The sequence below is a fragment of the Patella vulgata genome, chromosome 6 (genome assembly GCF_932274485.2).
Source record: "Patella vulgata chromosome 6, xgPatVulg1.2, whole genome shotgun sequence".
Taxonomy (NCBI): Eukaryota; Metazoa; Mollusca; class Gastropoda; family Patellidae; genus Patella; species Patella vulgata.
In genome coordinates, this window is record NC_065884.2 from 6,228,752 (window position 1) to 6,254,685 (window position 25,934).

General features: G+C 36.5%; 1 protein-coding gene and 1 long non-coding RNA gene across 15 annotated transcripts; one reads left to right on the forward strand and one right to left on the reverse strand.

Annotated features, from left to right (window-relative positions):
- Positions 1-634: 634 nt before the first annotated feature.
- LOC126824974 (uncharacterized) lies at positions 635-25,417 on the forward strand. Of its 13 annotated transcripts, none has more exons than XM_056101540.1 (14): positions 1,845-2,035; positions 3,503-3,913; positions 4,172-4,217; positions 4,442-4,702; positions 4,826-4,911; positions 5,031-5,219; positions 7,669-7,759; positions 9,032-9,156; positions 9,417-9,504; positions 18,323-18,407; positions 19,039-19,210; positions 19,561-19,700; positions 23,073-23,199; positions 24,184-25,417. In XM_056101540.1, the coding sequence occupies exons 8-14, from the start codon at positions 9,107-9,109 to the stop codon at positions 24,512-24,514; spliced, it is 993 nt and encodes a 330-aa protein (XP_055957515.1). In that variant the 5' UTR covers positions 1,845-2,035; positions 3,503-3,913; positions 4,172-4,217; positions 4,442-4,702; positions 4,826-4,911; positions 5,031-5,219; positions 7,669-7,759; positions 9,032-9,106; the 3' UTR covers positions 24,515-25,417. The 13 variants fall into 13 exon arrangements, 6 of the variants coding, with proteins under 6 accessions (XP_055957513.1, XP_055957515.1, XP_055957514.1 ...); XM_056101539.1 differs by having other exon boundaries at positions 4,445-4,702; XM_056101538.1 differs by having other exon boundaries at positions 1,844-2,035; positions 4,172-4,702.
- On the reverse strand, positions 5,517-8,838 carry LOC130013073 (uncharacterized). Of its 2 annotated transcripts, none has more exons than XR_008788378.1 (2): positions 8,550-8,838; positions 5,517-6,185 (listed from the first exon to the last, which is right to left on the reverse strand). It is a non-coding gene; the product is annotated as an uncharacterized LOC130013073 (long non-coding RNA). The 2 variants fall into 2 exon arrangements; XR_008788377.1 differs by lacking the exon at positions 8,550-8,838 and adding an exon at positions 6,688-7,246.
- Positions 25,418-25,934: the final 517 nt, after the last annotated feature.

Genomic DNA, 25,934 nt, shown 5'->3' on the forward strand with positions numbered 1-25,934 from the left:
TCTCTCTCTCTCTCTTGAATCATGTGTTAAGTCCCAAAATGACCTAGTTTGTGTCAATTGGACGTTAAACCCCGTTCCCCCTCTCTCTCTCTCTCTCTCTCTCTCTCTCTGTCTCTCTCTCCCCGCCCGTAAAATCAATTATAATACTACACTAGGTTGTTGCCGAAAGTAGGATAATAAATACGTGTTCATGTTCTAATGGTGAACGTAAGTGTTTTAGTTTTATTGGATAAATAATATTGGAGAAGGATTTTCGGGTAAGATTCGTTTACTTCGTATGGCGCATGTAACCATATATAGGAAGACATTATCGTATGTATCTTACTATGACCGACGTATTCCATTTAATGTTTACCGTGTACGTAGAAACATAATCCTTCAACATAACTTCATATTTCTTTTCTTTCCTATCTATGCCTACCTACAGAAAATTGTTCCGCCTAAGTAACTTTCAATGCAGGACGGTATATCCGTTTGTTTATCTTACTGGTGTCCTCTGTTTATCATTGCACTTATATTTTGTTATGAAAGCAATAAGGTCACATTGACCGTATATTTTGTTTTCTCTGTTGGTATTGCGCCACTTTGTCAAAATTTCAATTATCCCGACAAAGAGATATAGGACACGAACGACAGTCATGCGGAACGAACTAGTAAGTACATTTATTCTAACTCATTGAAACTTGGCCTCCTTTTCACGTTTTTTTTTTAAATAAAGAATTTTAATCTACCTCATGACTCAATCTGATTTTTTTTATTTGTAGTTCAAAATTTCGTTTTAATTGTTTTCACTAAAGGGGAGTTGGATGGCGGAATGGTTTGCGCATGCGCGCTGTGTCATAAGATCTGTCATTGACCTATCACTACAACTTGTCCGATCTTTATGTGTATATAAAAAAAACGAAATATACATCTGTATTTTAAACAGATTGTCTTATGACACGGGACCTCGGTTTTTCGTCATATCCGAACACTAGTCAGCTGTCCTTGTCAGGCCCTCCTTTCTGCATCACTGAACTTTCTCGATCTCCAGACTAGCGAACCAGCGTCTTACCCACTTAGCCACCGTGACTCCCATATGGCGAAGAAGGTAAGCCAACGGCATCCTGTATTTGTTAACATGTATTTTAGTGCCGGTATATATGTTTTTTCATACGAGAGACAGAGAGAAAGAGAGAGGGAGAGAGAGATGGGTTTAACGTCCACACTAGATCATTTCGGGCCTAACATATGAGAGAGAGAAGAGAGAGAGAGAGACAAAGGGAGAGACAGACAGAAAGTGAAATGGGGTTTGACGCCCACTCGACACAAACTAGGGGTCTTTAGCAGTGGGAGGAAACCGGAGGACCCGGAAAAACCCCACGGGGTTGGACAGCCGACCCAACTCCTTGTCGAAATCCCGTCAGTTGTCTCAATGACAGAACTTGTGATATAGCGCACAAACGCTAACCATTCGGCCATTCAACCCCACTTATTTTCATATGACTAAGAACGTAAGGCAATGTTGTCCTGTATTTTTCTTTGTTAACATGTATTTTAATGCAGGTATATTATATTTGTTTATGATCTTGCATGACCGCCTTTCCTTAAATAGATTTTATTTTCAAAGCTTTTGAAAGAGGACAGTATCAAATTACTATTTGAAAGGCGATCATTATATTCAGTTTTTAATATATGCTTTAGTGCAAGTCTATTTTTGTGCAGGATCTTGAATGAAAATCTTTCCTTAAATAGATTTTTTTTTTATTTTGAAGCCTTTCTTTCAAACTGTCAGTGGTGTACTGTACGCAATAAAAGTTACACGTTGCGTCTTACGGTCAATAATAGATACATATGGTATGTACTGGTGGTAGAAGATCCACGTGGTGTATTGAACGCGGTAGGGGGTAAACGTGGTGTCTTACGGTCAATAATAGATACATGGCAATGGCATGTATAACTGGACGAAACTGATACACGTTGCGTCTTACGGTCAATAATAGATACATGACATGTATACCTGGAGGTAGAAGATACACGTGGTGTATTGTACGCAGTAAGGGTTATGCGTTGCGTCTTAGATGTATGCACTGCAGTTGTCTCATCCCATGCACGATTCGCACATTGGCGTTGGCGTAACATTAATTTTGTGTACTTTAGGATGTTGTTATCGTAGTGTAACCTCTAACATGTACAGCGTATCAAAAACACCAACGCGATCTTCAGCCAGGAAAGATCTGGCAGACATCCAGTATGTGGAAACTGCAGGATTTTCAAGTGGAATGTTAACAACCAAATTGATGGTCATCGAGAATATGATGTACCTACTTAGACCAACTAGATCAGAGAAGTAAGGACTGCCGCATCTATTCTATCAGAAATATTACAAGAACATTTAACAAGTCTATTTGTGAGGATGAGGATGTTAGAAAGTGTTTAGAAGTAGTGTATGGTGTCAAGATGACCGAAAACGAATGGGAATTCCTACAAGATCAGCGCAATCAGCCAAAAAATGTTTTGCGAAAGTTTCGTCGACAAAAAATGGGCAAAGACAATGGAAAGACGATATCATGATATGCAGTCCTTGGAGAAAATGAGAGCTAAAGTAGAAGCAGAAAAACAGCCTGAGTTAGCAGTAGACTTTAGTACTCTTTGAGATGAAGATGATGTGAAACTATCCCGAAGTAATATCGATTATGAGCCACTAGGTTAAGATGAGCCTACATTTTCCAATAAAAAACGACGCAAATTGGATCCCAGACAGATATCACTTTGGGATAGTTTCACATCATCTTCATCTTAGTCGGTCTAAGTAGGTACATCATATTCTCGATGACCATCAATTTGGTTGGCAATATTCCACTTGAAAAGCCTGCAGTTTCCACATACTGGATGTCTGCCAGATCTTTCCTGGCTGAAGACTGAGTTGGTGTTATTGATAAGCTGTACATTTTGGAGGTTACACATAGGACAACATCACTAGTACACTACGATAACAACATTTGAAGTACACAAATGTTACGCCAATGTTAATGTGCGAATCGTACATGGGATGAGACAACTGTAGTGCATACATCTAGTTAATCTAATTACATGACAGACACCAGGGCTCTCACACTGTCGGTCGCCAAAGTCGCAATTTGCGATAAAAATATGAAAGTGGCGATTAAAATTTGATTTTGGCAATAATGTTGGCGATAATGTTTTGCGGTATTGGCGATTCTTTTTGAGAACTGGTGGGAAAAATCTTAAAATTCTAATCGTATTTATCCTGGATTAACCATTATTGAGTGTCAATCACGTGGCGGGATACACTGAAAAAAAACTTGTGTTGGATCTCAACACAAGTACTTGTGTGAAAATTATTCTACACAAGTTATGTGTTGTTTTGCATTGCATTAACACAAACTTGTGTTCTTTTTAATGCATTAACACAAATCTTGTGTTTTTTCCATATAATTAACACAAGTAATGTGTACCGTCAACAAATATTTTTTTTTTAAAATTTGAACTCCATACAAAGTCTTAATCCGGGGTCCACAAGTAAGAGAAAGGTATTTTTTACTCAGACAATATAGCCAGACAGACTTGAATGCTAATTGGTGTTAAGATGTCTGTAGTTAAAATAAAGTTGGGCCCAATAAACTGGTAGATCAAAGGCCTGTTGAGCGCTCATGCCCGGTGTGATTTTAACAATTGACTACAAATGCGTTGACAAGAAAATAAGTAAAACTGTTATTGAATGTGATTGGTTGATAAAATCAACGTACTATAGGCTACATTTTGTCTGCGATATCATCTCGGTGGAAGCGGACATTAAATGAAGTGATTTCACACAATTAATTTAACATTTAACAACGTGCTGAAATGATTTTGGAGCAGTGATATGTTTGACAAATGTAAGCTAATGGTCACATAGAATACAAGACCGCAGGTTTATGAATATTTATATAAAAAAAATAATACCATGTATGTAATTTAGCATCGATATTGTTTCTCTGTATAATGTTAGTATTTTGTTCCTTAAAAAAAACTCCAACAATTTAAACCGGAAGTTCATGTTTATAATATGGCGCGGTCAGGAAAAAAATTTCGGCATGTTATTATCAAATCTGTTCAATTTTTCTGAAATCATGCTTAATTAACATTAGTTGTTCGGCGCTACGATGTTGTTCAAATACTTACATTACAGAATCACATTATGATTAAAGCAGAAACGGCTCGACTTGAACCAGCAGGTAAGAATCTGTTTTGAAATTATATCTTGGGAGGTTGGATTGGCGTTGGAGACCCGATTGGCGGCCATTTTGATTCTTGTTTCATGATTTTTTTATATTATAACGATTTTGCCAAGAGTAGACATAAACGCGGGCACAGACTAGAAAAAAATCTTTTTACACTTTTGTGTTAGTTGAATTGTAATCTAATTTATGTTTAAAAAAACAACCTTAAATCTAATAAGCAGACGGAAGATATGGACGAACAACAAGAAGAAGTTATGGAGGTCCCAACAACTGAACCTATGGAAGTAGAAGAATCGTTTACAGCCGAAACCCGATACGATGTGCCAGTTCCGGTCATGGAGTCCTCCATCTCAGACGATGCCGACGTTAGTGTCTTCTGCGACGAAGAACCCGTAGTGGTGTATACGCAGGTAGAAGCTGGTTCCTCCCGTGGCAAGTCCAAGTTGTTTGACAACCAAGGGTTTAGTTATACAATTAAGGTAGGGTGATTTATTTTACAACTACCTTGTATAGAAATGTATTTCAGCTACAAAATGTAAAGATAATTAACTCTAGTTAACCTAGTTAACTCTATAATAATAAATGAATTTAATATCTTTTAGACAGAGAAGACAACTACGATTTGGAGGTGTTCCATCTTCACCCAGCAGAACCCGGTATACACACGGCTACCAAGATAAAAGTTACAGTAGGTTTAAAAATTATATATCAATTAAATTAAAAATTTATATATGTGTGTAAATAAATAAAATATAAATAAACCAATAATATATTTGTAGTTTAATATGTTTTATCTTATCATTACAGGCAAAGCATGAAGCCAAAGGAAATGTTTTTACCAAGTCATGTTCCTCAATAGCGGAGAGAGTTTTATCCAGTGTCGGTTCTGCAGAAGAACCCATTCATAGCAGACCACCCATGGCAGCACTTGTAAGGTCGCTACAAAGAACCCGACAGACTCTGCGACCAAAAGATCCCACTGACGTGTCGTCAAGCGTAAGTATTCATGCAATTAAATACCCATGTATATAAGAATTTATTACATGAGTTTGTCTGACCCCTTTGAATATTTGCGTCTCATCTCCAATGAAAACATTCATGTTGCTCTCATGCTGTTCTGAACCAGAATCAAACATATATCGTACCCGAGATTTGTTAGCATGTTCCACACAACCCAACATTTATCGGCACCAGGATTAAGGGTGTATATCTTTGTTTCTAACGCTTATTGGGAATACGCCACGGAAACTACAATAAAAACTTATTTACAAAAACATTCTAAAGAGTGAAAACTGACATATTTCAAGCTTTACTGTATTTAAAGAAATAATTTAAATCAGCCGGCTGAAACCCCGTCTCCGCTATTTGTTCAGTCATTCTTTAGGTATAGTGCCAGTTTCCACCGACAATGATATTGCAAACAAGTGTCCAATCTATAAAAGCATACATTCCTACAAAATGTTTCTTTAGTCAAGTGAAACAATAAATTCATAACTATGCGAGGGTGTGGTGAGTAAATTCGTGAAAAGGCTAATGTGACATAGAACAAGGTCACATTGATGTTGACAAATACGTAAGACGATATGAACATCAACTAAAAAGATATGTAATGTGATTCAGCTGTAAGGTGATATATGCATATATGCAGCATAGATTATCAAAACTTCTATTCAAGTTAAACCAACTGTATCTATTTATTTAAGTCTTACGTCGAGCTGAATACATTTTATGATTTATTGTCATCTATTGGTGGTTAACAGTGTGTAACTAAAAACTAAAATTGGATCTTATTATTGCCAATAATATAATGTACATGTAATAGCAAGTGTATATATATTTTTTGTTCAGTCTGTACACAGTAACATATCTGAGAACCATATTATTATCATTTCTGCCCAAGGCTCCCTGTGCCTTATAGTTAGCAGTGATACAAGGCAATTACCAATTTTCCATGTTCTTGGCCTGAAGAAATAAAATAATAAAAGTCAAGTTTTTATTATTATGCAAGTGGAAAAATACAATTATTCATAGTATGATTTGAATAAATACAACTGATTTGAAGTTGGAATTATTATTTGTCTAAGATGACTGGGCATTTACAAATTGAAATAGCTACTCTTCATCAAGAAAATACATGAATATTTTTCCCAATTCACCTGGATTTTATTGTAGGTCTTTGTACGTGAAATAGCTTTATTTAACGTCCGCTACCACCGAAGTGATATTGCAGAAAATTAACAAATTCGGATTCCCTTTTAAAGGAAATTGACTGCACTATCGCTGGATTGTATTATATAGGTCATGTCAGTTTTTTTCAAAATGGCGCACAGAAAACAAAACAAACATTGCAATTTAAGGCGGACTGGTGTCGAGGCTGTATCCTAAGAATGATTTTTTGAATATTTAATCACACAGAAACACAAGTATGCACATGCAGTAATGATATAATATTAAATTAGCTTACCTCAAATACCTCGAAATATACTGTTTGGTCAGTTTGTCCGCTCGCCATATTTCTATTAGTCACACATCCTTCGGCCAATTAAAATGGACGTATATTTTCTTTTAACCGAATCGAAAAATTTGCGTTATAAATAGTAAACGAGCTTGATTGACCGACCACTGCTAATGTTTTTTCGTGAAACGGTATAACTGCAATCAACACACGGCCGCCATTCTCGATGATTGACAACTCACGTTTTTCCTCATCCACCAAAGAACCGTTAGGTTTCTTTGAATATACTGTAATAACATTGGGATTATCAGTTAATCAGCTTTAATTATCCCGCTTTGTTCGTTGCCATTTCTTATATTTTCCACAAAAAAACTTTGCCTTGTACGCACTAATTTATCAATTGGTATTGCCATCTACGACAAGCATGTCAACGTGCAGCTCACGGATTATCGTTAACAATTTCTAGGGGCTTGTAAAAAAAGATTGCATGTCGTGTAAATATTTATTTTGTTTTTTGTGTAGGTCATTTTCAAATAAATTCATCAGCATATTATTCGTTTTAAATAAATATAAATCTTTTATGAGAAACGATGATTATCAAAGAACCGTAAGTGCAACTAATGTTTTATCGTTTGGTTGAGCCTTTTACTAACCACGTGTTTCATGTTAATAAATATTTTCTTTCGTGTTTTGAATTGGCCTATTTCTAATAAATTATCCCGAGTCCCAAATGTCGTTAACCCGAGTCCCAAACGACGTATACCAAAGTCCCAAACGTCGTATACCCGAGTCCCAAATGTCGTGGTCATATTTTTTTGAGTCCCAAATGACGCGAGTCCCAAATGACATGTAATCCGTTGTTCAACATCTGTGAGTCTGTGTAATATTTAATATTAGGCCCCATTTTTGCCTGATTCAGTCACAGTTAATAAATAATGGAACTAGAATCAGCCTGTGGAAGTTTCTCTATAGTTTTATTATTTTTTCCAGTCAATGATGATATGTGACTCTTTCCACCTTCCAGCAATAATTATTGAGAATTTACCAAGGACTCCATTGGCATTGAATCGAAGAAAAACAGGTAAAAATTTCAATTAATTTTTATATTTTCTATTTTTTTTTTACCAATGTCCTACAATGATTAGTGTATGTGAACATACAATCCAAAATAAAGTATTTATATGGCACTTACATGCAACAGAGAGAGAGAGAGAGAGAGAGAGAGAGAGAGAGAGAGAGATGACATAAACAAGGCCTTACATGTACTTGTATTTGAAGAATCAAGTAGTCCATGCTGTGCCTATATGCATACCGGTAATCAACTACGACGAGGATTAGCCTACTTCCGTTTCCACCCTTTCCCTGCACACTGTCTCATTCTACATGTATTAAAAATTGGTATGTTACTGTAATATTAATTATGCACGAACCTACATGTAGAGTTGTTGCAAGATGGGTCCTTATATCTACTTAGCCTACAGACGCTAGGTCGTTTCGGGAAAAAGGACAGGTAAGGTTAAATTTAATATGAATAATTCGCTTGCGGGTATGTGTATTTAGCAAAAGGAGGAAACAAAAGGACCCAGAGATTAGAGAAGGTATGCTTCAATTTAATATGAATAATTCGCTTGGCGTAGGGGTACATGTATTTAGAAAACGGAGGAAACCGAATGACCCAGCGAAAAAACTCAAGAGATTGGACAGGCGACTCTACTCCTTGAAATTGTGATTTCATGCGCATGCATTACCTACTAGACCATTCCCCCCAGCCCCACCCCATATCGAATAAAAGTATGACTTATTTCAAATATGATATTTACATATAAAGAAAGTAGAGAGACTTCAATCTTACTAGAAAAATACTAGATTACCTGAAATGAAATGGGGTTTAAAGACAACGTCCTACTGGTCAGCTCCGACTGGTCTAATGCATTGTGCTAAGTGAAAATGTTTGTCTGGGCAGCGACACTATGGCCTACTCTCATACCGAATTCAAACTGCCAAGAGAACTTTTATGTGTACGCCAATGTGTACATTGAATCTCAGGGGAAACCACTCTGCAAAATCAAGATGAGCTTTCTCGGTCAACCCCAAGAGATAACCTGTGGCCTCCATGCTAGTGTGCCAGCACCTAATTTACTCAGTCACCATGGCCGTCTTCTAATTACTGCGACAGTTAAACCATGTGACAAACAAGGATTATTAAGATAAACTTTTACGGCTTAGGTAGTTCCTTGGGATGAAAACTTTTGATACATATTGATACATTAGTTTCAATTTCATATCACACAGTTTGTATATATGGTAAGGTAGCTTTAATCGTAAATTACATATCATGTATTTATTTTTTCAGTTTCAATATTGGATGTATATGCAAATCACCCAGAAAAAGATCATGTAATAACAAAAGAAATTATAAAAGAAAAAAATGGAAGAAGAAATGGCTGGAAAAAATGATGATAGAGCAACTTTTTCTTGGTGGGTAACTATTCAATTCTAATAGAAAAGATTGTTATGCTATTTTGAAATCTAAAATTCAGTTTAGTATAGTAAAACTGTACTCGTCATGTATGAGCAGAGACAGAATCTTAGTTATATGTAGATATCACTGTCTCATCTGTGGCAAAGCAAACCAACACATGAAACAAAACAAATGTAATTAAATTAACATTTTTTTAATTAATCAAAACTGTCTAGTCAATTTAAGCCAACTAATACATTGCCATTTTTTTTTTCAGTTACCCACCTCGGAAGATCAAGTTGGAAAGGGCTATTGATATTGTGGAGACGTTTTCTCACAGATCTTGCTTATCAGACAAAGACTATGTAAGTACCATGCATATTTGCTTTTTAAATCAGGAACTGGTTCTATACACTTGGTGGGGGGGGGGTGGATGGACGTTAAACCCCATTTCTCTCTCTCTCTCCTAAATATTGAGATTTTTGTTTACTTTTAAACTGCATATATTCAAGGTATCAGGAGCTTTTTATGGCTCCCGTACAATTTTATAAACATGAAGGACTGTACCTTTTGAATATTAAGCCATCAAATTATTTTATAATTTTGAAAATGAAATGAAATGGGGTTTAACATCCTACTGTTTTGCTCATAAATTGGGCTAATGAAGACGGGCATACGCCATACAGTGTGCTATGAAGGGAATTTTGCGCGGGCAGCGGCGCTACAGCCTACTCTTATATCGAATTCCAATTGCCAAGGAATCTTTTACGTGCACGCCAATGTGTACACGGGACCTCGGTTTTTCGTCCCATCCAAACGACTAGACAGCTGTCCTTGTCAGGTCCTCCGTCCTGTATCACTGACATGGGGAAAACATGCAAAATGTAAGTAACATATATATTTGTATTTTTAATCAGGAAGTACTTCTATACACTTGCTTGGTAATCTAGTTATTCTTCTTGGGGCAATGCCTAGGACTCTGCTGTTTCAAGTACTTGGCATGCTTGATTTTTGCTTTCAAATAGATTTCAATAGATTTTAAAGGGTAATATCCAATTTGTTGTCAATGGAAATAAAATAAGAATGGGTCCAAAAATCATTAGACATTGCCAAGTAAATAGGTGCTGCCATGATGTAGTAGGGAATCTGGATTTGCAGACAATACATGTATGAAAGGGTGAATAGTTGACCTATTATGAGACTTCAGTCCCAAATCTCAAGACTTTTTTCTGACTTCTAACTCATTTGATTTGAGCATAATAATCTGCCTGGGTCTGTAACTGGACAAGACACAATAAGCGTTACGCAAAGTTGAAACCAAATAGAGACTCGGTCTCGATGTGGCAAAATAAATTGTTTATTTAAACGTTGTGAACCATAGAAAGTATTCTTATTGCCTACTTTTTATTTTTTAGGCTGGAACACCATTGAAACAGTATTTGCTGTATGATAACAACAAGAAAACCCAAGCATCAATTTATTTTATACTTCTGGGAAAGAATGCATTTGACCCAATTTTTAAATATTTATTTTTTGTTATTAATGTTAAATTTTCTTCCAAAACACAATTAGATTTTAATTCTCTTCAGAAATGTATGTATAATATAGCAAGTAAAGTGACATATAAATCACTTAGAATTTGGTCAGAAATCATAAAGTATTTAATAGGCATTACTAGAAACCAAATGTAGATCAAATACATCCAGAATTACAAAAAAACTTGACCTACATAAAGGTGACTTTCCCTTGCTTATGAAATGAAATACGGTTTAGTATCCTACTTTTCTGTGTTCTTAGAGTGATTCTGCCCTACACCCTACTCTTATATCAAATATTTCAACTGTCAAGGGTTCTTTAACGGGAACCCGGGGGGGGGGGGGAGGCAATGATTAACACGCACACATTTGATCAGGAAGTCTGTCATTGAGTCAAATAATTCAATTGTCAAGGGTTCTTCTAAGTGAACGCAGTGGGGATGGTTTCGATTCCGGAAATGGGGGAGGGGGTGGTGGATGGCCGAATGGTAAGCACGTGCGTACGGTATCATACGGCCTGTCATTGAGTCAACTGGTGTGGTTTCGAATCCCCGGTTGTACGTGACAAGGAGTAGGGTCGCCTGTCCAATCTTGTGGGTTTTCTCCGGGACCTCCGGTTTCCTCCCACTGCTAAAGACCCCTATGCGCAAAAATTATTGAAATAAAATTAAACCATATGTTAATCCCGAAATGACCTAGTTTGTGTCAAATGGACGTTAAACCCCATTTCTCTCTCTCTCTCTTTCGATTCCGGGCTTGTACCCAATTATACCTTGCCATATCCAACACTACTGACAAGTAGGAACTATGCCGGAAAATCCAGTTGAAATTTCTCGGCCAACACCTTATACTCACTGAACCACTGTGGCTTATGACTTGTGATTGTATATAAATTTGTTGTACATATGATATTTTTTTATTTCAATCCTGTAATCTTGATGCTTTGCTTCTTTTATTTACAAAATATTCATTTTGTTTGGGGTTTTTTTAATGAGGAAAAGGTTTTATATCATTTTATTACTCCTGCAAAATAGTGCATTTTTCATTTGTTAGTTTTCTGTGTATATTAGTTATTTCTATATGTCTCACAAATCACTTGTAGTGTGATTTTGTAGCACTTTTCAGTTTTTGAAATTGTTTCAATTTAGTGCATAATTAATCTTAGTGCTTGGTTTGGATGTTATTAAATTTAGATATTATTTGAATTATATATTTTGGAGTATGGGGTAGGGATACTGTGTACATATCTTTATATTCTCAGTTCTTGTTTTGGGGTAAAGAACAATTTATATAGCTATTTTATATTTTGTGATAGGTAAAGTGTGTGGGGTTAAGAACAATTTAAATAGCTATGTTATATTTTGTGATGGGTAAAGTGGGGTGTGTGTGTGTGTGTGTGTGTGTGGGTGGGGGGGGGGGGTCATTATATATGACACAATATAATTAGTATTAGAATTTTCTGTTTTTCTGTTAACATTTCAAATATCTATTTAGTTTTGATGTATTAATTTACTTTTTCCTATGATTTTATGAATAAATAATAATCTTACAAAAACAAAAAAAAATTTTGTTTCCTTCTTTTATCAAACTTTACAGGTCTAACGGAGCAAAGAGATGGGTCCTGCATAAAAAGGTTGCTATACTGTATATAAATTGGGGAAAAACACAACACAAGTTTTTGTGGATGGTTATACACATGTTTGTATGAAACCACACAAGTTTCAGAAATTTCAACACAAGTTTCAGAAATTTTAACACAAGTTTCAGAAATTTCAACACAAGTTTCAAAAATTTCAACACAAGTTTCAAAAATTTCAACACAAGTATTGTGTAGATTTTCACACAAGTTTCAACACATGTTGTTTGATAAATTTTAACACAAGTTTTGTGTTGTTTCAACATTTAACACAAGTTTTGTGTTGTTTCAACACAAGTTTGTGTTGTTAAATAGAGACACCTTACTTGTGTTGAAAACAACACAAGTTTGTGTTGTTTCAACACAAGTTTTTTTACAGTGTACTATAAATTAATCAACTGGCGGCCGATGATCCGGATCGCGTCAATGAGTAATACTAAATCAATTGTCTTGGATTAATAATTAGTTGATTGATAATTGTGAATGATATATATATTTATATATATATATATATATAACCTATGTCAAGTCATTATTTACTCCTAATGATTAATCCAAACGGTGATTAATTGATGTTTCGTTTCGTCTTAAAATAAATGATAATACATGTACATTTAATCAAAATGGCCGACAGTTCCTTGCGAAGAGAATTAAATATTTTGATAGCTGAATTCGTTTACAGTGGCTTCATATACGTCACGTAAAAAATACAAGCATGCCTATCGGATATCATAATTCCAAATTATAATATCAGCACTGGTCGAAAACGTAAGAACGAGTTGAACAGTGACGATTCTTGAGCAAGAAAACAGTTCGCCATTTGTATCATATTACTAGCGTCAAAATGCTTTAAAAGTTAACGACGGGTATATTGTAAGCATCTCTTAACAGATATAATTGAAATTTATACCATTCTATCAGGGATTCAGATTCTGATATCTTTACGGTACGTGAAAATAACAATAGTCCCATCTTGCAGGCAACACATACATTTATAGAAAATTGGAAATCCCTGAATGATATTTGACGTGTAAATATTGAAAATATATTGTGCTGTACGGTGTTCAAATAGACTAAAGTCACCAAAACTTAATTCTGATCTTATTAAATCCAAACTTTGCTAATCTATTATGTAAAACTGTTGTATATTGTATTGTATATATCGGTTACTGTTTTATAATAAGCCTAGCCGAGACATAAATTGTTAGGTGTTGTCTTTTTATCACACATTTTTGGCAGATAAAATATTACAATTGGCGGAAAAAATATGAACATTATTTTATAGTAAAATTATCATTCATTTTGGCGGAAAAAAACGAAAGCCACAGTGATCCCTGATAGACACAGTTAGAGACACAAACATACAGACATTACCATTACATGGACATCATATTAGCATTTTAAGTTCTAAATTTGAGGGGTTTTTTTTCAAGTTGTCACCTGATTATGTATGAGTTTGTACAAAATGGCGGCCATGTTTGTATCCACCATCTTGAATTTCTGCCATATTGGATGGTCGAAACTATTTTTCAAGATCCGATTCAGACTTTGTAGCAACGAAAACCTATAAAAAGACATATTACAAGCCATATATTCGAAATCAACAAAGTGCTCGAGCAAAATGGAGGCTATTTTGGCCGCCATTTTGAATTTTCGCCATTTGGGAATATCGAAAATAATTATGTAGTCAATAATCAGTCTCGGCATCATTAAAAACCTATAAAAAGAAACATACACGCCACCTTTGACATATTTCTGAGGAGTTTTACGCCAAAAACAGCATTCTGGGAGAGAACATAGGAATAGGAACTTTCAGGGGGGCATGTACAAAGGGGTTAGAGGGGTCCGATCCCCCAAAAAATTTTGTTAAATAATCAGTATAGTGGGCCTCATGTTTCTAAGGTGTCCTCGATCGAAAGTAAAATTATCAACCACCCCTAGTCACGTTGCGTTTTACGGTCAATAGAGACTTTTGGCAAGCGGAATTTTTTCCATCCGTATCACGTATCCGTATCGTCACGTGATCTGTTGCGTCAATGTAGTTTTAGAGTTTTGACAGATTTTCGCGCCGCGTACGTATGAGTAGCCGAGCAGTTATCTACTAAGATCAACATCACTACAAGTCAAGTGCCTGGCCTACAAATTCCTGAAGGGAGCAAAGTCGCTCAACAGTTGCTGAGCTATTTAAAAATTTTAAAAAATTTAGTGTCGAATTTTATTAAAAATCTTCGACTTCAACAGCAATTTTTGGTTTCACTAATGTATCATTTCAGAAAGTATATACCCCCTTTTACAGATTGCACGGTCCCACTTCCCTAAGTTTAGCACGTAGATCAACCAGCATGAAGACAGGCAGACAGGAAAAATGTGAAAATTTCGCGTAAAGCTAATCAAAAACAATGATTAAATTCCAGTCTTTATCATGGTTAAAATCACATCAAATATACACCTTTGTGTTCTAGGATACACATAGATTCAAAGCACAACATTTCAGCGTCCTAAAGTAGCAACAAAATACCGAAAAAAAGACGACGAAAGTTATACGGACCTTTTCCGTATGAAAGCTGTTCGATACATGCTGCCGTATCCATGTGCTGTATCACGTGTGAGAAATACAGCTTACGGATACGCGATACGGACCAGGAATTTACGTTTACCAAAAGTTATACATAGCATGTATAAATGGTGATAGGTGGTACACGTGGTGTATTGAACGCGGTAGGGGCTAAACGTGGCGTCTTACGGTCAATAATAGAAACATGGCATGTATAACTGGTGGTAAAAGATACACGTGGTGTATTGTACGCAGTAAGGGTTATGCTTTGCGTCTTACGGTCAATAATAGATACATCGCATGTATAACTTTTAGTGGCTGATACACGTGGTGTATTATACGCAGTAAGGGTTACACGTTGCGTCTTACGGTTAATAATAGATACATGACATGTATAACTGGTGGTAGAAGATACACGTGGTGTATTGTACGCAATAAGGGTTCTGCGTTGCGTCTTACGGTCAATAATAGATACATCGCATATATAACTGGTGGTAGAAGATACACGTGGTGTATTGTACACGATGCGTCTCACGGTCAATAAATAAAATGAAATGGGATTTAACGTCTTACTTTTCTGTTTGTCTCGGCTAATAATGGCAGTGGTCCAAGGCCTAAGGCCTACATTTTCTTTTATAATACAATAATCGTTTCTTTTGCGTTGTTTACGATTACAGAACAGAATAGGAATGATCAATGTTTAATAATACAATAATAATTTCAATTTTATTTTATATCTCACACGGAGTGTTAATTTGTTTTCCTTTTATATTCTAATTCAATAAAACATTGAATAAGATATATCTTGGCTTTATTCATTATATACAATTTATTACGTTGTTCATCCGTCTTCATTAGCCCAGGTTAGGAGCAGAACAGTAGGACGTTAAACTCCATTTCATTTTATTTCATTTACGTTGTTCATGTATACTAAGCAGCAAAAGAAACGTCAAGTTGGTATGTTACTCTGAATAGACGGATCGCATAAAACTTGCCAAATGTTTTTATTGTATATTTGTGACTACCTGAGTTTACCTGAGCAATAAGGCTCCTTCCCAAACACCGAATTGAACCCAGAAAATGTTCTCAAAATGGCAACTTGATTTTCATGTAACTCATGCTGCACGTGCTGTTCACCGGGACCAAACCTGTCAAATGCACTCCCATTGCCATAGACCCTACCTTGGACCTCCCCACCCCTCGCCATCGATGTGAACATCTACAGCTTGCCCATCAACACCAGAACTGGTGTTACATAGTGTGAGACACAGTAGCATGTGTAATACAATACAATCCCCGCTGTTCCCTTTGACCACAAAATTGTTTTGCATTTCACAATGGTCAAGCTAGTGTCATATAGAAAAGGACAAGTTAGAGAATCCGCTGACCGCTAATTACATTCACTAGTGTTCAGCTGTCACCAACATCAATATGATTATAGTGAGATAATCTATCAATGACAGCTGATTCATCGTGTAGTTCTTTTATTCAATATCAATAATATATGTATACGTATACTTAATTAACTTTATACCACATTTGAATTTACTATAAATTAGCTGAGGTTTTTGCTACAAATCAGTGGAGATTGGAAGCTCACCAGAGAAGGGTCTCTCTATTTATAGCATTTTAATACTATAGTATATAAATTAATGTTGAATCCAGATCTTGTTCTACTTCTGTTAACTCGAAATTATGTTATACTGGCGACACAGGCAATGGAGAACTGTTCTGTTCACAGATGAGCGTCGGCAGGACCAGAATATGGCGTCGACGTGGCCAGCATTATTCTGACTAATGTGTCATGGAACGAGACTCATGGGGAGATACAAGCATAATGTTTTGGGGCGGAATTGGCCTGAACCAGAGAGTGGGTCCTGTGGTGTTCCAAAATCTTTGTCCAGGGAGAGGAGGGGGCATCACAGCAGTGCGCTACATCGATCAAGCTCTCAGACCCCATGTCATACCACATTTCGCACGCCATCGAAAAACCAGTGCCGACACCGCCAGAGTTACTCGGGACTGTCTACAGCAGAACAGTGTCAACGTTATGCACTGGTCAGCCCTTGGTCCGGACTTAAACATTTTTGGGATGAAATTCAGAGGAGAATCAATAACGTCGTACCGAGACCAAACACAGCCGACGGATTGCGCCATGTTTTTTCTGGGAGTGTGGTTCCAGGTGTCAATGGCGTTCATCCATCGTCTGGTCCACTTCATGTACAGACGCTGTGCTGCTGTTATTGACCCTCGCGAGGGACACATAAGATACTGATGCATAGACTAATGTGTCAACATACTGTTCACAAAAAATTGCTTTGATCCATTTAGTAAGTCATTTTCTAGAATGATTTGATTAAAGTGCATGTCTGACTTTGAAATCGTACTGACGTTTTTTTATTGTTTTTTTTTTTTTTTTTTTTGCTGTTTGGTATATTTTATAGCCCCGTCAGACCGGGGTGACGTCCTTACTGCGCTGTTACACGGCGACGTAAAATGGTCCAAGAGTGCCAAATATCGTGCTGTGGTCTCCATGGTCGCCAATGATCGCCGAGCTACGGCGTTTGTTTTGAGCAATTTCAAAACAAACGTCAAGGTTCTGCGATCGACCTGGAAGGCTGTATATGACCTTTTGCAAGTTTCTAATTTTTGGGAACATTTTCTCGCGTTGTATTCACGTTTGCCGGCGATCTTGTGCGTTCGCAGCAGCGCACCTAGGGCGCCACCCCGGTCTGACGAGGGCATTAAATAACCTTTTAATAACGTCTACATACATGGCCCGGGTTGTATATATTAAAGGGAAATGAAATTAAGGGCTAGCTACGTTATCCGCCTTTACCGAACAGCAGCGCTCAATCAGAGGTTGTGACACAAACACACTCAAATCAAACATGGCGTCCTCCACGGCAACCTTGACATTGAACGAACCTTGAAACTTGCAACTCGATTATCAAAAGTAGACATTTTAACTGGAAAGCACGAGATGATCGAGGAATCTGATAGGCTCTCAAGGTGGGCCTGTACCCAGTCGAAATTAGTGCCGAAATGTGCGGGTATTTCGTGTAGGGATTGATAAGATGTACGGATCAAGCCTTCTATTGAGGGTTTTGTCGTGTATAGACCCATCAGAATACAAATAACTCGATACCCCCAAAAACACAGGCAAGACATTTGTACGCTCTGATAATCACTCTAGATGAATCTACGACCCGGATCTCTCAACAAGTTAACGCCCATCAACTTGAAGCAGTTTTAAGGTGAAAGACGACAACCAATGAATCACCTATATTATATAATTGGGCTGTGTTTTATCGTATAGACATATATCAACTCTTTAGACGCGTTACAGAACTGTGAGCATAGAGTTAAATATCAACGAAATATATAATTGTATAGTGTCTGTTGGTTCAAATATTATAAATATATCAGCTCGTATTGACGTCTTGTGTATTTTTCAGTGTGTCTACTGGGTTATAGAATATACCAGATCTGTGATCAGAAAAAAAATGTCTCTTAAAGTTCTCCTGTTTGTCTCATTAATGGGTATGTTTTTGTTTTGGTTTTTGTTTCTAAAACCTATTATCTAATTATGCAGCGGAATAACCTTGAATTACTATGATCACGACTTATTAATACAGTACGTGGCAATGCTTGTCTTCACCATCATCATTATGGCTAGGGGAGCATTCGGTTTTTTCGTCCTCTTGACTCAAACTAGTTCTTTTCGGAACTAACATATGGTTCAATTGTATTTCAATATTCCGCTTGCGCGTATCGGTCGTTAGCAGTGGGGAAACCGGGGGACCAGAAGAAAACCAACGACGTTTGGCAAACGTTCAAGTGAGAATCGAAACCATACCACACAATGACATTCCTTATAACTCAACTCGCACGCGTTAAACCATTTTCCCACCCCACCCCGATTGCTTTGTAAAATTGCATACTTTATATCTTGCATGTACAACCGTTCCATTATTTTATATTTAGTGACAATTTGTATCTGATCTTTTTGTTTAAGAATAATGTATTTCTGTCAGATATTTTCTCATAACCAAAATACAAACAATTATTTTCTATGTTCACTGCAAAACCTTCCAATCGCAAATATATTTTTTATAAAGAACGGCTTTCTGAGCTTTTAAAGAATGAAACAGAATTTCGATTTTCATTGCAGGCGTAACCCCAGTTGCCAACGGACAAGGATTGTATGATCTCGGAAATTGTACGAGTTTTATTAATGACATCAACCAATGTATGACTGAACATCAAGTACTCCCCGATATTATTAATTTAGTAAATGCACATTTGCAAAATTTGCATACCCTTAATGCTTCCATAGTGTGTAGGTAAGAATTTTCAATTGTTTTTATCAAGCTGAACAGTGGAAGAAGTAATTGGGTATCTAGTTTACTTAATATTTATGGCTTGTTTACATGGAAAGTCTATCCCACGTTGGCGACAGTAGTATAGGCGGTACTTTCGGGGTGGTGCGCCACTCTCGTCCTGCGGCACTTTCAAGCTGCGGAACTTTCTGGCGCATGGCACCTGCGTCGCCCCGCCCCGCGTCTTGTTCGTCATTGGCCCGCCCCAAAGACCAACACGTCTTAAAATCCCTCATTTAGTTGGTAATTTATAATTTAGTTAATTATGTCACAAATATCATGACACCTTGCAGATTGAATATTCACTTTTTCAGCTATATGACAGAGTACATATCGCTGATTACTTGTATTCAAGATGCCATTGCTAAATGTCTCACGGATGAATTTAGTAGTCTATTTCCTACAGATAAAGTTATTACTGCAAACGTATTGTATTTTTGTCAGAACAGTGCAGGTAAGTTATATTACCTGGTCCTCTTGCATTTTAAATTATACATATATATCCGACAAAATCAGCACTAATGACCTCAATGCTTCACATCAAATTGAAACACAATCCGCTAAAAACTATATAGCCTCTATCGCGTTCACAAGGTTTTCGGAAAATAGAAAGGGGAGGAATGATGAAAAAGATAGTATGCATGCTGTCGTGGTCCTAATGCTTCGCCACGACATTAACAAAAATCATCACGTTAAGCAAGAAATCAAGAACATATGGACGGATGGACAATGAAGGAAATTGATATGGTCCACTCACATAATTACACAATGCTCCATGTCGCCACTGCACGTCCGCCCGTAGGACCATCGATACGACTGTTCCTATAGGGTTTATCTGATTGTCTTCAAATTTGGTGTGAGGCATCGGGGTTATTAGTGGACGAACCCTGCTGATTTTGAGCGATGCGCCGTTTTTCCGAAAAGCTTGGTGTGAAGCATTGGGGACATAAAGGGGTGAACCCTATCGATTGTTGCGTTCCGCAAGCCTCCGTCCAGGATTTCTCCTCCGCCTGTTTTAAAAATCCTTCATACATTGGTGTGAAGCATTGGGGTTATTGAGGGAATGAACCCTATCGTTTCCGCAACCTTCCAACCCAGATTCCCCCACCCCGAAAAGATATCTATTCCGATAAACTTGTGAACCAATAGAAGCCATGGTTTTTAACATATGTGTTGTTTTTACTATGGAGTCATGAGCATTGGGGTTATTGAGGGAATGAACCCTATCGTTTCCGCAACCTTCCAACCCAGATTCCCCCACCCCGAAAAGATATCTATTCCGATAAACTTGTGAACCAATAGAAGCCATGGTTTTTAACATATGTGTTGTTTTTACTATGGAGTCATGAGCGTATGAATACTATGTATTTTCAGTGTTCCTCGACCTGCAGTTCCAGAGTTACCGCCTCAAGCCCCGCCGCATTTCAAAAACCCTGTGAACACGATAGAGACCACAATTATTTTATTTTCAAATTAAATCTTAATTCGATTAAACGAAATAATTAATACGATTTAACGAAATCTTATATCTCGTGTAGATGAATTAATATCTCGTTTAAAAGAATTAAAATTTTGTATTAACGGAATAACATTTCGCTTAATACAAACTAACATTTCGTTTAAACGAATAAACATTTCGTCTCAATGTGCACTGTCGAATCGTGCACTTAAAGTAGCCTAGTAAACTCAATGTCTTCGAAATTGCAAACACAACTTACAATTTAAATCCACATTGATGTTGTTATCTTACCCTGAAAAGATGGGCTTCTGATATCCAATATTTAAGACACAGTGAACATTTTCAAATTGGCACACGAATGCATTTGAGCGCCATTTGTAAAGACGCATTTCGATGAACAAGATAAACTGGTGAAGACTGGAATAACCAAAATCCAAAGAATGCTACTCAACTAGAACTCTTCGCGTATTTCACTGAACATGACTAATTAGATATTACAGTAGAACCGAACCGATTGAATGTAAATCAGTTGATATATACATTCATATTACATTATTATATGCGTTGCGACCTATTTGTGTCCATTTCTAGGTGCCCAAGATTAAAGAAATAGCTCCTGGGGGCTTCGTATAAGCGTATGCACGCTATGGATTTTCAATGTTCCCAGACCTACAGTTTCAGAGTCACCGGCCCAAGCTGCGCCGCATTTCAAAAATCTTGTGCACACGATAGAGACCGCAATTGTGTTTTAGTTTGAAGTTGGGGTCATTATTCGAGTTAAAGCTGAACTCCGGTTACAAAAATACCGAAATAATTAAATAAAAAAAAGTTAACGCCCCCAAGCCGCCATACTTGTTTCCAATTTATGAAATAAATATGGCGGACATGGAGGCTTATGACCTGGAAAGGTTAGCCGATCTCACTTCCAGTTTGTTTCTTGTCAGCCAGTTGTACACATCCGGTTTTATTCTCTCCACACGCTTCACGGATTGCTCAATTTTTTGCCAACAGTATACCAAATTATTGAAGATTGCAAAATGTCTGATCAGGTTAGCCTGTAAATAATTATATGAACTGCGCCTACTACAATAATATAGCCTAAGCTTTACTCTAAAACAAAAGATGCAAAAAGATGCCTTACCCCAACCTGAAATTTTCAACCAAAACAAATCACACTATTGTCTTCTTCATATTATTATTATTATTGCCACGTCTTCTTGTGAATATTTTACACATACATGTATATGTAAATCACCAAAAAGGTTATCGCAGCATAATGTCCAGTGTAATTATAACTAATACTATGCAATAAACAGATAGTTTAGATTAGATTTTCACAGGTCGCCATGTTTTTTGGTGTATTATTGTTCACGAAAACGATCAAGGGATATAACTACATTTTTAGGGGCGGCTCTCATTGGGGAGTGTTTGACAGTGCTAAATTTATTGATGTTACGGTTTTTTGTTCTATTTTACCAAGGTGGAAGAAATTGATATCTATGAATTTCTCACTGACCCTTCAATGCCTTATCTGACCGCCAGAAGGGTTATATCACTTGATGGTAACGTCATCTAATTAGTAAAATAATATGTATAACAAAAAAAAGTAACGTCAATAAATTTAGCACTGTCAAACACTCCCCAATGCGAGCCGCCCCCAAAAATGTAGTTATATCCCTTGATCGTTTTCGTGAACAATAATATACCAAAAAACATGGCGACCTGTGAAAATCTAATCTAAACTATCTGTTTATTGCACAGTATTAGTTATAATTACACTGGACAGTGGACATTATGCTGCGATAACTTTTTAGGTGATTTACATATACATGTATGTGTAAGATATTCGCAAGAAGACGTGGCAATAATAATATTAATAATATGAAGAAGACAATAGTGTGATTTGTTTTGGTTGAAAATTTCAGGTTGGGGTAAGGCATCTTTTTGCATCTTTTGTTTTAGAGTAAAGCTTAGGCTATATTATTGTAGTAGGCGCAGTTCATATAATTATTTACAGGCTTACCTGATCAGACATTTTGCAATCTTCAATAATTTGGTATACTGTTGGCAAAAAATTGAGCAATCCGTGAAGCGTGTGTAGAGAATAAAACCGGATGTGTACAACTGGCTGACAAGAAACAAACTGGAAGTGAGATCGGCTAACCTTTCCAGGTCATAAGCCTCCATGTCCGCCATATTTATTTCATAAATTGGAAACAAGTATGGCGGCTTGGGGGCGTTAACCTTTTTTTTATTTAATTATTTCGGTATTTTTGTAACCGGAGTTCAGCTTTAAGATTGAAGTTGTATTTTGTTGTACAAATCATAATGTTATGTTAGGTATATACATAGTCATTCTTATTTCAGATTTTGATTACAAGTGTATGATGGACATTGGCCAAGAAAACATGAAATGTATTTCTAGAAATTTCAACATCACAGACTTTCCCAAACGCAACGAAGGGTTCAATAAATGGAAAGCCTACTTTTGCAGGTAAAGAGAGAGAGAGAGAAAGAGAGAGAGAGAGGGGGAACACGCGGGACCCTACTCCTCGTCACGTACGTACAAGCTGGGAATCAAACCCACACCACCCGACCTTGACAGACCTTGACATCTAACGCGCATGCGTTAAACTTCTAAATAGTAATCACTTATCTAGCACTATGTGGCCAAATGACAAACTGGGAATTAAAGGTTTCATAAAGTTGGTAGATTCTCATTTTGTCTCGTCATCTCTAGCCTTTTACCGACTTATCCCATTATTAGGGAAGTTTTGTCCGGGCAGCGGCACCATAGCCTATTCTTATATCGAATTCCAACTGCCGAGGGATCTTTTACGTGCACGATAATGTATACACGGGACCTCGGTTTGCGACTCATCCGAATTACTAGACACCACGTCGGAAAATCCCGATGAACTTTCTCGGCCAACTGCAGGGATCGAACACGTGACCTCCAGCCTAGCGAGCCAACGTCTTACCACTTAGCCACCGTGGCTCCCCGATTTAACAATCAAGGACAGTATCTCTTGTAGAAATAGTGAATATTAATATGAGTCTCCATTCCAATAAGCTGAACAGAGAGATAGAGAGAACTGGGGTTGAACGTTCACTCGACACAAACTAGGTCATTCGGGACTAACACGTGGTTCAATTTTATTTCAATAATTCGCTTGTGCGTGGGGTCTTTAGCAGTGGGAGGAAACCGGAGGACACGGAGAAAACCCACGAGGTTGGACATGTACAACCGGAGAATCGAAACCACGCCAGTTGACTCAATGACAGACCTTATGATACAGCGGGCACGTGCTAATCATCCCCCACCCCCACTAATAAACTGAATAAACTATAAACTTAATCATAATTATGATAATTGTCGAACGTGGGTTGAGACAAATTCCCAATCCAAGGGGGGTAACTACGGGAAATGAACTAGCTCCAAATCAATTTGTCTCTATTATTAAATTTTTAATTACAGATTACAGGAAATTACACTTGATTGTTTGATCGACCAAAGCACACCCGAATCCTGTCAGAGTACTTTAAACATATTGAAGGGAATGAATCGAAAAATAGCACTACCAGTGTGTTCTAAATTTCGTGTTACCACCGATAACCCTAATCTGAGTGCTTCCACCGATAACCCTAATGCTAACTTTAACATCGATATCGCCAATGATGACCGTGTTATTATTTATGTTGACACTATTATTGGTAATAGTGTCAACATAAATAATAATAACGTTATCTTGTTCATGGTTTGCCTTCTAATAGGTGTATTTTGTCATGAAATATATTTTCCTATCTAATATGTTGTACATTACCATGATATAGATTTTGTTATGGTTATATTTTGCTATCTAATTAGTGTATATTATCATGATATATATTTTGTCCTGGTTATATTTTGCTATTATCATGATATATATTTTGGATATAATCTATTGTATATTATAGAATGTAATCTATTGCATATTACCATGATATATATTTTGTCATGGTTATGTTTTGGTATATTTTCCTATCTGTTGTATTATGATATATATTTCTTAATGGTTATAGTTTTTTATCTAATTGATGTATATTATTATGATATATAATCTATTGTATATTATATTATACAATGTATTCTAATATTCATGGTGTATGCTCTAATATATTATGTTATCTAATTATTTTTTTTGTCATGGTATATGTTTTAATATGTTATAATAATAATAATAATAATAATAATAATAATAATTTATTTATAGAGCGCCTATAATCCAATATTTTGATTGCTCTATGGCGCTATAAGTGTATATCACTATGGTTTATAGTTTACTATATAATTATTGTATATTACAAATTATAAGTATATTGTTTAAAATTAAAATTATATAAAGAGTTTAATAATTATTATATAAATCTTTATATTACAAGGAAGAATGTATATCATCAAAGAACGGTATAGTACAGCTACTAATGAATCGTGGTAGAGCTGTTTAACAGGCCATCTCTACTTTCCTCTGTCGTCATAATATTCAGGTTAAATGAGTTTGGAGAAATGTGGGGTTTTTTGGCATTTGTTTTGGTATTTAGAGATTTGTATTTGGACAATATTTGTTCAAGATTTGTTTTTCGTTGTAGTATTTTTCTGTTGAAATGTAAATGTAATTTTTTGATTTTCTAAAATAAAGTTTATCATTATATTAAAATACAATTGAAGTAAACACAGATACAATTTACAAATCTGATATGACAAATGATTCCTCGGTTATACGTGACAAGGAGTAGGGTCGCCTGTCCAACCTCGTGGGTTTTCTCCGGGCTTCCAGTTTCCACCCACTGCTAAAGACTCCTACACGCAAGCGAATTATTGAAATAAAATTGAACCAAATGCTAGTTCCGAAATGGCCTAGTTTGTGCCGAGAGAACGTTAAACGCCATCTCTCCCGCTCTCTCTCTCCCTCTCTCTCTCTCTCTTCGAAACGTAGCATGTTAATAAATTCAGAAGTACTATATCCATATAAGTGTTTTTAATTTATTAATTTTAAATTATTTATTTTTGAACTATTCTAACAATAATGGCAAGTTCTATATCTAAATGTAACATAATGTGTGGTTAAAATATCCGTCAGTGGGACGAGGTGAATGAACAGAAATATCGCTATAACGTATCTTCTATTACATCCACCAGCCAAGTTCTTATCTTCAATTGCCAACTTCCGCATCAAAACCAACCTTCCG